Source organism: Saccostrea cucullata, unplaced genomic scaffold (assembly GCF_032062105.1).
Source record: "Saccostrea cucullata isolate Sc308-1 unplaced genomic scaffold, CSIRO_AGI_Scuc_v1 ctg2000, whole genome shotgun sequence".
In the NCBI taxonomy this organism is placed as follows: Eukaryota; Metazoa; Mollusca; class Bivalvia; order Ostreida; family Ostreidae; genus Saccostrea; species Saccostrea cuccullata.
In genome coordinates, this window is record NW_026925197.1 from 156,372 (window position 1) to 168,939 (window position 12,568).

Here is a 12,568-nt window from a genome sequence, read left to right on the forward strand (position 1 = left end):
TTTAAGGTCCGTTTGCCAGTTTTCTAATGCGGAAGATGTCCTACAGAAAGGTTTGTTTACTGGGCGCCGTTATGAGCAGTGTCGGTCTCTCTGTTTTACCGTTTACTCCAAATATTCCATACCTGATCGCCTTCTTTGGAGTAATAACTGGTAAGTTTTAATTTATCTTTTGTTTATGCCCATTATAATATTATATTATTATTTATTGTTATTAGATTTTGCTATGTATCAACTAAATAAAATACACCATTGTTGCATTTACATATATCATGCATAAATTAATACAAATGTCCAATTAATTTCATCAAGAAAGATAGCAGAAAGACGATAAAAATAGGCAAGATAGCCATATGAAAGAATAGGAAATTTTGTTATGATCTGGAAATCAGTTTACACAATTTGATTCATAAATTGCATATAACAACTGGGAAAATGGTGATAATTAGTTTTTTTGGTTTTAAAATTTGTTGTCGAGTTACTGCCATGCTACTCACAATTTACTCCACAAAATCACTTTTACTTCATTCAGAATAAAACAAAAGCCTTTGCTACTGATAATAAAATATTTTTCCTCTATTGAAAATCTTTTAATTCCAAACTGAAGTAAAATAAATTGTGACCGTCTTACTCATGTTTGATTTCGATGTTTCATACATTTATTCAGGCATTGGTTACTGTTTACTCTACCTTCCTTCTCACACTATGTCTGGTCTCTGGTTTGACAAAAATAGAGGGCTGGTTACAGGAATCGTCACTTCCGGTTCCTCGCTTGGTGGCGTTGTGTTTCCACACTTGATTGAATTTCTGATTGACGTGTTTGGATGGAGAGGTTCGTTTTATATTCTCGCAGCAGTGAATTTACAAACCTTGCTACTCTCTGGTCTACTGAGGGAATCTCCCATTCAACGATCTTGGAAAAGAATAAGAAAGAAGAATATTGACAATGTCAATGATCTCACTGATAGCACAAAGACAATTTATACAATTGCAGAAATAGGTGGAGACATAAATTATCAAAATGGGGCATCAAACCACAATTCTTCAGGTATAGATGTTTCTAAGAAAATTACAAAACAACGAAAGAAACCACCGGAGGAAAAGTCAAGAGCGATGAAACTAATGACCAACTTGCCATATGTTCTTTACATAATAAATAACCTTTTGTGGAATTTTGGTGCTTCTGTTCATCTACTTCTTGGACCAGACTATTTTACAAAAGTTGGTCTTAATGTAACCCAAGCAGCATCACTTCTCTCCATCTTGCAAGGCACAACGACCATAGGTTGCGTAATTGGTGGAATTCTGGGAAATCTTCGGAGTATCAACAGATGTCTTTTGTTCATTGTTACAAATTTCGTGTCGGGCTTTTGTCTCCTCGCTTTCACAGTACCGCTTTTTCACACAATGGAAGCATTCGCCTTTATCAACTCTTTGTTCGGACTGAGTTTTGGGATATGCCTCGGTTTGTTGGTAATCCTTGTGTCTGATTTTGTTGGAAGTGAACTGATCGGAGAAGGTATGGGATATCTGACTCTAACCAGTGGAGTGGGGAATTTTATTGGACCACCTTTAGGAGGTTCGTGTACTTAGTATCTTCTCTATGAACAATTCAGCAAGTTTAGGTTTCTGATCTAGCATGAGACATGATGGTCAGTCGTAATTTTAGGAAGCACACCCATGTTAAGGTCTGCAATTAATTCCTTATGGAGAAAATAATCTTTGCTCCCACGGTATTTGAGAAGTTTCTGAAAGCACCAGTATGATTTCAATCAATACTAAGATTAATTCAAATCGATGTACATGTACATACGCATTTCATTTTCATATATTCTGCTTTAGATAAATGAAAAACAGAAAAAAAATAATCTGAATTTAATTTACCTTTTTTTAAATTTTATTTTATATCATGAAAAAAATAACATGTCTAGATTTAGATAAATTTTCATTCATGATGTCACATAGAGTAATGTAAATACATGCATATTACATATTGCTCACATAAAATTTTCAAACTTGATTACAATCCACAGATTCTATTATTCTGAAATAATACAAATTCACTGTTGTTTGCATTGGCTTCAAAGACACATGGAAATAATCATTGCAGCAACAAACTGAAAGCTTTGAGATTTATTACGATAATGAAAATAGAATATATATGGCTTGCGATTCTGGTACTTGACAACGTAGAACTAGTTTATACATGCACCAAACAGGCACTTGTTTCGATAATAAAACTTTTAACCCAAAGTGTAATAATAATACTACTGGTTAAAAAATTATAACCGAAACAAGTGCCTGCAATGTAGTTTAATGTTCATTTTACATTAAAGTTACCCTCATGACTGCTGTTTGAAAACAAGCATGATTTTAAGCTATGACATAGATAAACAACTAATTCATGGTTCTGGTTGTTTAAGGTTACCTGGTACAGACAACAGGTTCCTACAACATGGCGTTTTACCTGGCAGGGGCGGCTACTCTGCTCATCGGACTCGTCTTGATGGTTGTTCCAATAAGTGACTGTGTCCGGCGGTCCAAGACATATGTCATAACAATAAACGAGAAAGGGAAATAAAATACAAACACATTCTCTAATTATTTTCATGGAAGGTTTTTTCGGCTGCATCAGTGTCTTTTCTTGTGTTTCTTCTTATCACAATTAAATCTATTTGCGGTTTACAAAGCGTTTACTGTCCCAACCAAGGTTATATAGTATAACCTGGGTACAATAAGGTTTCGAATTTATTTTTGAAATAATAGTTTATAGGCGTAAACTGACCATTTTATAAAATTGTGAACCTACTCCAGTGAAGTTTTTTTTTCACGGGAGAGGGGCTGGGGGAGGGGTTTCTAGAAATAGAAAAAGAAAAGAACTGTAAACTAAATATTAAATCCTTTATTTCTTATATCACGAAATATTTAGAAGATAACAAGTTTCATTGATGAGAGAGGGATCGATGAGTTTAGTGCAGAATATGCGTGACAGCTGCACATAATAAAACACAGGCTAAAAATACAACGATCTGTACCAAACAAGCTACTTACCCGTAATAACAACTTTATCAGCTGTGCATCATAAAAATTCCTTAATCGTTTTACAATCGATATGCCAATCTGTTGGGAATTTTAGTCAAATAAAGAGATATTCTTTTCAGTTTGGATTTTTTTTATACATCGAAGGAAAATAAGAGGAAGAGAAAAGAGGCCCTTATCCATTGGATTTTCATTTAATTAACCAGGGACGTGGTTCCCTTAATAAACGTAATTTTTTAATATCATCGACCGTTTTCAAGATAATAATCGTTTTATTTGCGGAATAAAGACTGGATGGAAAGATCCGTAATATTTCAAGTTATGACAAGTAACACTAACTTTTAAAAATCACGATGCTGCAAATCTTACTTCAAACATGTCTACACTGTGCGTTAATGCAAGAATATTTTGCCTTGATATTTGTATGTATAATAGAAATATGGTTAGAAAAAATTAACAGTCACTGGTAAAATTAATTTTCAAAAAACAAGATCTAAATTTATCGAAAATAATTGAACTATTATTATTTCCGTAACTGAAAGGTTATGGATTATTGGAAATGACGATTCTATTCAAAGCAATCAGAGCATAAAAGGGCAATGAAAATGTGACTTAAAAAAAATATATATCTATTGTCAAAAATCTTTATAAATAGGATTTAGAGGTGCTTCTTCGGATCATTTTAAGGATTGAATCATCATGGATTTTTTGCTGGATTTACAAAATTATGCAATTATAGGTAAGTCTTACATTGAATTACATATATCATGGATTGGTGATATATTTTTATGTGTTTTATTCTACTATTGAAAGCTTATTTAAGACTGTGCAGAATGGCATAAAATTATTACGTGTTAACTTTAAACCTCAGTCAAAATTCCGTATAATTTCTCGGTCAAGCGAGGAGAGAGTTACACTTATCCCACTCCTACAAGTAAGAGCCTCAGTAACGTCCCTTCGCTCCTTATATACCGGGGCGCCATGTCGATTTTTATGCCCCCAAATCGAAGATTGGGGGTATATAGTTTTAGCTCTGTCCTTTCGTTCTTCGTGTACCAACAAATTTGATCTCTTGGCCTTGGAGGTTGATCCACTTTTACAAAAAAAAAAAGAAAAAAAACCAAAAAACAAAGAACAAAGAACAAACAAACAAACTTAAACCATGGCAATGACTTTTGAATAGTTGGTGCTACGGCTTTCATATTTCCCATGTGTATTCACTGAAACAAGTTCTTTCAATAGGTATAAATATTGACCTCAACCTTAGCCTTAGATTTTGACCCACTTTTTTTTTTTTTAAAGTTAACATTGGTCATAAATTTTGAACAGTTAGTACCAGCTAGGGCTTTCAAATTTCACAGGTGTATTCCTTGTGACGAGACCTTCTTTTTAATACAAACAATTTCAAACTTTTCACTTTGACCTTGAAGTTTGACTTGCATTTGAGAAACTTCAATCCTCTCCATGAGCTGCCATACAAACAAAGAACGTCAGTGTTTTACAAACACACCTGGTTTCTCCAAATTTAAACTTTTTACTTGTCAAAAGTTGGCTTTATATACGAGTGAAGTCTATTTGTGATCAAAATTCTTTTTTTTTTTTCGTGTATAGAAGCATTCTGTATTTGTCCTCCGCTTTCGTGAAAGCGAGGGGACATTAAAATCTTATTCGTCTGTCAGTCTATACGTCTGTCACAAAAACTTTAACCTTGGTCATAACTTTTGAATGAGAAAAGATAATGTTTTTATAAATGTATTTCACGTGTACATTTCCTATGACAATACCTTTCCAAATATTATGAATTTTGATCCTGCAACCTTGGCCTTACTTTTCAAAAAAAAAATTTTTTTAAATGGTCATGTCGTTTGAAAGAGAAAAAAAATAGAGTGGGGTTTTCATTTAAACAATAAAATGATTTCTTTGTTTGTTATTACTGGAATTAACGGAAGCAGCAGTTGCAGAAAAAATATATAACCCGCGTAAGCGGGTTATGTAAATTTTTTCTGCAATAGCTGCAACCGTTAATTCCAGTAATAACAAACAAAGAAAGACATTTTATTGTTTATATTTATATCTGTTTAAATAATCATTTAAAGATCTGTTTAAATAATCATTTAAAGTAGGATTAAAAAGATTAATTATTGTATTAATGATGCGAACGACTTTATACTTTTCATTGATGGAACAGCCACTGATCAAGAAATCTGTAAAGGCTACATGCCTACTGTAGTTCATGCAGTGATTAACGCAATGGGTTTTCTTAAGAAATAAAGGAGAAAATATTCAGTGGATGTAAATATATTACCGTTACACATGTATATTATCTGTGACAAAGTGATTTTACATTTTAGACCATATCTTTTATTTCCTCGAAAACCAACAAGTTTGACATTAACCTTGGGTCCACGTTCCAAAAACTTTAACCTTGGCAACATAACTTTTGAGCATTTGAAGCTAAAGCTTTCATGTTTCACTCATTTACTGCGACAAGCTTCTTCCTTGGTACTAATATTTTTTACCTCATGGCCTTGATCTTAGAATAGGACCTTGTTTTGAAGAACATATAAGCATTTGCCTGTACCTGATTGGTTTCTGCTAGGGTTTCAGTTATTCTCACATGTATTTCACGTGATCCGGCGTTTCTTTGCTTTAGGTACCAACAATTTTGACCTCCGGCTTGGCGTTTGACCTTCATTTCAAAAGTTTCACGATGACCTTGAGTTGCCATACAGGGCATCAATATTTCACAAACATGTCTTGTTTTTTTTTTTTTTTTTTTTTTTTTTTTTTTTTTAAATCTGATTAAATCAGATCACTAAGATCCGTGCCGTATAAACCCTGCGGGTTATTCAGATTTCTAAAAATAATTTTGAAGCATTAAAGAATGTCTGAATTCATAAGATATATGCGTTTTTTAAAAAAATGATCCAGCTCAAGTATACCAGATGTTAATGATTATGTTTGAAATCTTATATATACAAGGAAACATTGATATTCATTTGTATTACAACCAAAGCATGTGATTGTCTGGGTTTGCTCAGTGCTGTAAAGGTATAGATGATCAATGGTATTTGTTCCGAATCATACCTGTACGTGTTAATTAGCGAGTTTTTGTGAAATTAATGCAAAATGGAAATATTGTGGAATTTTAAGCAGAGACGTATAATAAGTGGCTTTAATAAAACTGTCTAACTTCAAAAGCAAGGCCTATCAAGGAGTATCGGCTGTTTGAGGCCCGGCTTGTCCTCCCTGTCCGAGTTAACTTTTTGTATGGTAAGTAATTATCCCGAGTTTGCTCTGCTAATTTCCATATCGTGATCAAGTGACATGATTCTTTACTATTATATGAATAAATACATAATTAACAAGTCAAAGACTGTTATAAAAACATCCCCTCTGTTCCCAAGAAAAAGAAATAAATATGTATCATTCATTATAAAAAAAAATTACACTAATCATGCTAATTTCGATGTAAATGAAACTCACATCTGACTGTGTGAAAACAATAGTCTTAGGACACTCCTACCCTCACCCTCATTTCTGATGAACAGTGTGGGTAGGTGGGGGCTGGGCCAGGACAGAAAGCATGATCTGAAAAGCTGAATATCTCATATTCAAAAGCACAAATTCTTTGACATGATTCTAAAATCACAACGACAACATCCGATTATCTATTAATAATGCATATTAAGACGTCTGTTATTGTAGTTATTTTATTTATCAACATACTTTCGGGTTAATCCGCTCGCATCTTATAGCCTACTTAGGCTACTTAGTACTTATGGTAACAGACATTTTCGATTAAAAGAAGTCTACACCTTGACAAAGAGCCTTTATATTGCCAGATTAAAAATTAACATTATTTGATACCGACCTGTCAGATCCACAAATCTGGAAAATGCCCTCTATTATAATGATAATACATGTATTATGGATTCCAGTTACATGTAATAGATAAGAGATATAGAAAAGACGGGTCATTGATATGTGTGCCCTACAGCTGGAACAACTGCATGCTCATTCTGTTTTATCCCTTAAAGCAATATGAGCTGCAACATTGATGTTGGATTTTTTTTTGCAAAATTGTAAATTACTATTTCGATGACAGAAAAAATAACGTTAATAAACTTCTATTGTTCCTAATTTAGATGGAAGAACTATTTATGAGCTTCGATTGAATTTTACATTATTGTTGTCCTACAGGTGTACAATAATGATTTCATACAAAACTGTATATTGGATTGTCTATAGAAGTCTTTCTTCTGCTTTCTTTTGGTCTAATTTATCATAAAGGTTTAAGTTACATACTAATTTATCATGATACCACATTTTACAGCATAATAAAATTTTCAAAAAATTAAAATGCAGCTCATATTGCTTTAAACATAGTACATTTGTATTTTCCAATCCAAAATTAAACTAACATGTTTAATAGATTTGTCTAGAATTCAGTATTTGGTTTATTAAAATTTTTTAGTGTTTGACAAGGAACATTATTTACTTGCAACAAATTCAATTAGATTGATTTATCGCCAGAAAAATAAGGATATAAATTAATGTAACAGATGAACTAATATGTCTATGAATAGGCTAAAACGTGTGGACAATCAGGAGAGCTTTATGTTGAAGTAGTTCCGTAGTACAGAGTCTGTAAACCAGCAGAACTTACGCAATGAACAAGTGACGGATGTTTGTATAATAATTTTAAAAAAATAATTGCTACTCCTCCTACAGCTTTGGTTAGATTTCAATAAAAGTTTGCATGTAATTTAAACAGAAACCAAATACTAGTATACGTAAAAACATTTGTTTGGAATTTGATGAATAGTGTTGTCATCGTCACTAATATATATAATAATTTCCTGATTCCTTACCAAATGTTATTCCAATTTTGATTTGGAACATAAGGAAACATTATAATATTATTACAACACAATTCGAATTAATTATGTTGTTAAAAATGTTAAAAGACCAAATTCCATGTGCTCAAATCAGTAGAGTTACATTCCCATTAAAGACTCCTGGTAGCTGCAAATGTTTGTCCTTTTTTTTCTTTATGAGGTACAAGTGGTAAAATTTCCGATACTAGAAAACTAGTATTAATTTTGCAGATCGACTTGATAACTACGCAAAATGCACTGACCAAGAGGCTTAATAAATTATTGACATTTCTTGAAATTATGGACTATAGTACTGATAAGTCTACCTTTATAATCCAAACATCTAATGATCACGTGACCATTTGACCCATGCCATGGGTCACCTAAGTCAACAACATTCTTAATCGTGAAAATCTCCGGATACCTGAGATTCAGCATTAATCAATTTGCACTTACTTAACTTCAATTAAGTACTAATTACTATTTTTTATTCATGTGAATTTGTTGTTCGTAATCTCACCCTATTTCCGGATCCTTGGATGTTAAACAGAAAAAACAAGACCGGAACTTCCTCCATCATCCGCACAATCCTAAAACGAGAGTGGGTTGTTTTTATGTCGTTTAGTTTATAAATGATGTACTGGGATGCTTGTTTTCTTCTTGTTTAGTCTGAGCATCCACAGCCGGAGTGTTTAAGGAAGATGGCTTGTCGAAAGGTGGACAACCCGTGGGGACTGATGATTATAGCCTCGGCTTTCTGGATACAGTTTATCGCCTTTGGTGTGGCTACCTCCTTTGGAGTCTACATTGTGGAACTTCTGCGTCATTTCGATGTCAGTTTGCCATTTATATCACTCATCGGTTCCATAAACATAGGACTTTTTCTGGGTGCAGGTATTTAGATCAATTGTATGTTTTTGAGCACCGTTAATGATGTGTACTTAGATATCAGTATGACATTTTTTTCTTCAATGCATTTTGTTACTTTTCATACAAGACAGCTATGGTTCACAATGCTCGTTCGTTTCACTATACCTTTTGCATAGATTTCCATCTACATTTTTTTGCATATATAGAAGTATTTAAGAACGATAATTAATTATTATTTATCCATGATTTTAACTTTAATATAATCCTTGAGAAAGATTTTGGTTATTCATATATGAACAAGTTTCTACCTCTCTGTAACCTCTATTCCTGTGAACCAAGGTTAGTCGAAATTGCGCCAGAGAGAAGCTAAAAACCGAGCTAAAAGCTAAAATAATAAAAATGTCTTTTAAAATTTTGATTTTTAAATGCCAACCAAATTGCGTTAATTTAATTTTTTAATTTAAAAATATACAGAAATTGCTAATTTTTGTAATTTATTCGACACACAAGAAAAGCTGTACTTATCTTTTCTCTACTTTAGGTCCTCTGGCCAGTATAATGATGAGGATGATGTCATACCGCAAAGTCTGTCTCTTGGGGGCTGTACTGAGTAGCACTGGGCTTATTGCCCTACCATTTACAATGAACATGATTTATCTCCTCTTTTTCTATGGAATTCTGACAGGTAGGCATGCACAACGTGCAAAACTATAGCCGCTCACTGCCTGGCAACAACGCTCCGTTACGTTAAATCAAATACATGTATATATGCAAAAGTCCTCATACAAAACATTCCGTCGCACTAATACACAGCGACGTGCTGTGGAGGCAATGCAGTAGTGTGTAAATTATCCTAAATGTGATGTCATGTTGTTAAAGAAGTCAGTTCACTTTACGCATAAAATGGCCCTGTAGATATACCTATTGATTGATTAACACTTGATTTTCTATTTGAAGCATTAAAATAAAGTAGAGACTTGGTGCTTTCATATCCTTTTAAAAATTTTTTCTCCTCAAAGTCCAGGTCTTGGAGACTTGGCTTTGTGAAATTGCAATGTTCTTGAATTTTTAGGTAAACAGGTATAATTGAGTACTTTCAGTGAAGAAAAATAATATGAGCGCACTCTCTGATCTAAAAAATAAAACGTCCATTAATCCTAGGAAACAGTTATATCATTTACTAGTTGCATACATGTATTTTAGATTAGAGGTTGCGCTCTATATGAAATATCAAAAAATAGCTTTAAAAATTGGACGTTTTGTACATTTTTTCAGAATATGAGGAAATTGACGCATTTCGTGACGTCATAATGCATTGACTAGCCAGAACATGACGTCATTTTTCATAGATACGCAGTCACCGAAGATCTAACTGATATTTAATACATTGTTAACTAAAACTATGCAGTTTCAGTTTTTCAGAAATTCACAGGGCCAAATAAGGCAAAAGTGAACCTTGTTCTTTGTATAAGCGCGACGATGTGTTATAAAAATTACGCCATCACGACAGCTTCCTTAAATCTTGTGCCTGTTGAAAACAGTGAACCGCCATAATATATATTCATAAAAGAGAGATAACTCTAGTATTTAAAATGTAAAGATGTTATGTCTATTACAGGTATTGGTTACTGTTTATTGTACGTCCCCTCTCATACAATGTCTGGTCTGTACTACGACAAACACAGAAGCCTGGCGACAGGGGTGGCGACAGCAGGGTCGGGACTCGGGGGGATCGTGTTCCCAAATCTCGTCCAGTACCTCACTGACGAGTTCGGGTGGAGAGGATCGCTACTTATAGTGGCTGGGATCAATCTGAACACTTTCATTTTCGCGGCTCTTCTTCGAGAATCGCCAATGCAACGGCAACAAAAGGCGAAGGAAAAAATGATTGAAATGAAATCGATTAAAAGAAACGATTCTTGTCAGATTGAGAGGGAAAGTCTTCTGATAGAGGCAAGCACTTCCGATTCGTCTCTGCAATCGGCAATACCTAAAGGACACGAGGTGAATGGTGTACTGAAAAAGCGGGAAACTAATGGTATAGCGATGGATGACTTAGAAAACGAAAATCTTCTTACCAACGAATCCTCCAACGAAAATACGAAGTCTAATTCAATTCTAGTGGTTTTGTTAACTTTGTGCCGCAATGTACCATTTTGTATATTTGTTGTCAATAACATTCTTTGGAATTTTGGAACAATTATACCACTAGTGTTAGGTCCGGAGTATTTCACTTCCGTTAATTTTTCTCAGACACAGGCAGCCATTCTTATTTCACTTTTCAGTGGCGGATCTTTCATCGGGTGTGTTCTAGGAGGTGTCATCGGCAATATACCAAAGATAAATAGACTATACCTGTTTATTTTTGTGAATTTAGCTGTAGGAATCATAGGACTGTTCATTCCATTAGAATTCACCCACACCATGTTCGGACTAGGGATTGTTGGAGTATTATGGGGAAAAATGTTTGGTTTATTATTAGGACTGCTGGTCGTTGTGACGGCGGATTTAGTGGGGATTCAGTATTTAGGAGACGCCATGGGGTTCCTGATGTTGGCCAATGGCATCGGTTGTGTCGCCGGTCCTCCAATAGGAGGTAAGTTAACGTTCCTCCCAAGGTGCACTTCAAACCAGAGGCACCAGTTTACTGTCATTGCAATCTAATCTAAGTATGATTAACCCTTGTGAATATTTGGAATGATCTAGCTTCAAGTATCGGGGAAAATAGGAATGATCTAGCTTCAAGTATCGGGGGAAAATAGAATTAAGTTCAATTGACATAGAAAACTATCAGTTTATATTACACACTGAATTTCTTACAAAGTCGAGTTGATAGAATTCTAGTGTAGTTTGCTGAGTTTCTTTTCTTAAAATTTGCTCTAAATTCCCCCAAAATTCAACATTTTCTCTTTTATTATGACAGGTTGGATTGGAGAAGCGACGAATTCACCAGCTACCGCTTTTTATTTTTCTGCTGTCGTCATTATAGTGGGTGGACTCCTGATGTTATTTATCCCCCTGTTTGAGAAATACAAAGGCCAGACAAAGAGGCACAGTGATTTCTCTGTAGAAGTTACCGTTCCTGATGATTAATAGCGTCTTAGCGTTAGATACACAGGCACTTGTTTCGTATACAGGGCACCCCTAATTTTTACCAAAAAATTCATTAACCCATGTGGTAAAAAAAAATAAGGTGATGTGCCCGTATACGAAACAAAGTGCCTGTGTTTGGATATAAAAAAAATTTGGTGCTATTGTGGGTTTGTCAGATCTCTGTTGATCATTAAATGGACTGGTTATTGTTCATTTATGATTAAAATGCAAACATTTTCAGCATACTTTGCAACTATATACCGGTATTTTATTTAGACAACAATAGACATTTATCCTAGTTAGTAATAGAATTATCTTCCTTTAGAGGGTTGATGAACCTTAAAATGGAAACCTCGCAATGAACTTAAGGTACTTTTTTTTATTTCCTAGTTAGAGTTATCTTTTCTTTAGTAGGTTGAGGAACCTTAAAATGGAAATCTTGTTATGTACTACATGTATATTTTTTATATTCTATCAAGAGTTATCTTTCGATGGTTCATGTACCCTAAAATGATGTACTAAAGTATATTTTATATCCTAATTAGAGTTATCTTTCTTTAGAGGGTTGATGAACCTTAAAATGGTAATCTGGTGATGTACATCATGTATAAATGTGTACATTTTTTTAAATACCGGTATACTTTAGTTTGGACATTTTGTTAAGTTGTTATGGGCATTTACTACGAATG

General features: G+C 33.9%; 3 protein-coding genes across 5 annotated transcripts in view; 2 read left to right on the plus strand and 1 right to left on the minus strand.

Moving 5' to 3' along the window:
• LOC134268319 (monocarboxylate transporter 13-like) overlaps positions 1-2,598 on the plus strand; it is a 58,722-nt gene extending 56,124 nt beyond the window's left edge. For both annotated transcript variants that reach the window (XM_062750563.1, XM_062750562.1), the window contains 3 exons: positions 7-150; positions 665-1,576; positions 2,421-2,598. In XM_062750563.1, coding sequence (XP_062606547.1) covers positions 7-150; positions 665-1,576; positions 2,421-2,578 — 1,214 coding nt within the window. In that variant the 3' untranslated portion in view covers positions 2,579-2,598. The remainder of the gene's footprint in view (positions 1-6; positions 151-664; positions 1,577-2,420) is intronic.
• Positions 1-12,568, minus strand: part of LOC134268321 (26S proteasome regulatory subunit 6A-B) — a 56,941-nt gene that overhangs the window by 35,601 nt on the left and 8,772 nt on the right. The gene's annotated exons all lie outside the window — the stretch shown is intronic.
• LOC134268318 (monocarboxylate transporter 14-like) lies at positions 6,172-12,111 on the plus strand. 2 transcript variants are annotated; one of them, XM_062750560.1, is made up of 5 exons: positions 6,172-6,309; positions 8,585-8,810; positions 9,328-9,471; positions 10,405-11,382; positions 11,710-12,111. In XM_062750560.1, exons 1-5 carry the CDS (start codon positions 6,307-6,309, stop codon positions 11,877-11,879), a joined length of 1,521 nt encoding a protein of 506 aa, XP_062606544.1. In that variant the 5' UTR covers positions 6,172-6,306; the 3' UTR covers positions 11,880-12,111. The 2 variants fall into 2 exon arrangements, with proteins under 2 accessions (XP_062606544.1, XP_062606545.1); XM_062750561.1 differs by lacking the exon at positions 6,172-6,309 and having other exon boundaries at positions 8,557-8,810.

What these genes read in the sequence shown, in the direction of transcription:
- LOC134268318 (XM_062750560.1), top strand. An exon ending in TTTCTATGGAATTCTGACAG is followed by an intron (nt 9,472 to 10,404) that starts GTAGGCATGCAC and finishes TGTCTATTACAG; the next exon opens with GTATTGGTTACTGTTTATTG. An exon ending in CGCCGGTCCTCCAATAGGAG is followed by an intron (nt 11,383 to 11,709) that starts GTAAGTTAACGT and finishes TTATTATGACAG; the next exon opens with GTTGGATTGGAGAAGCGACG.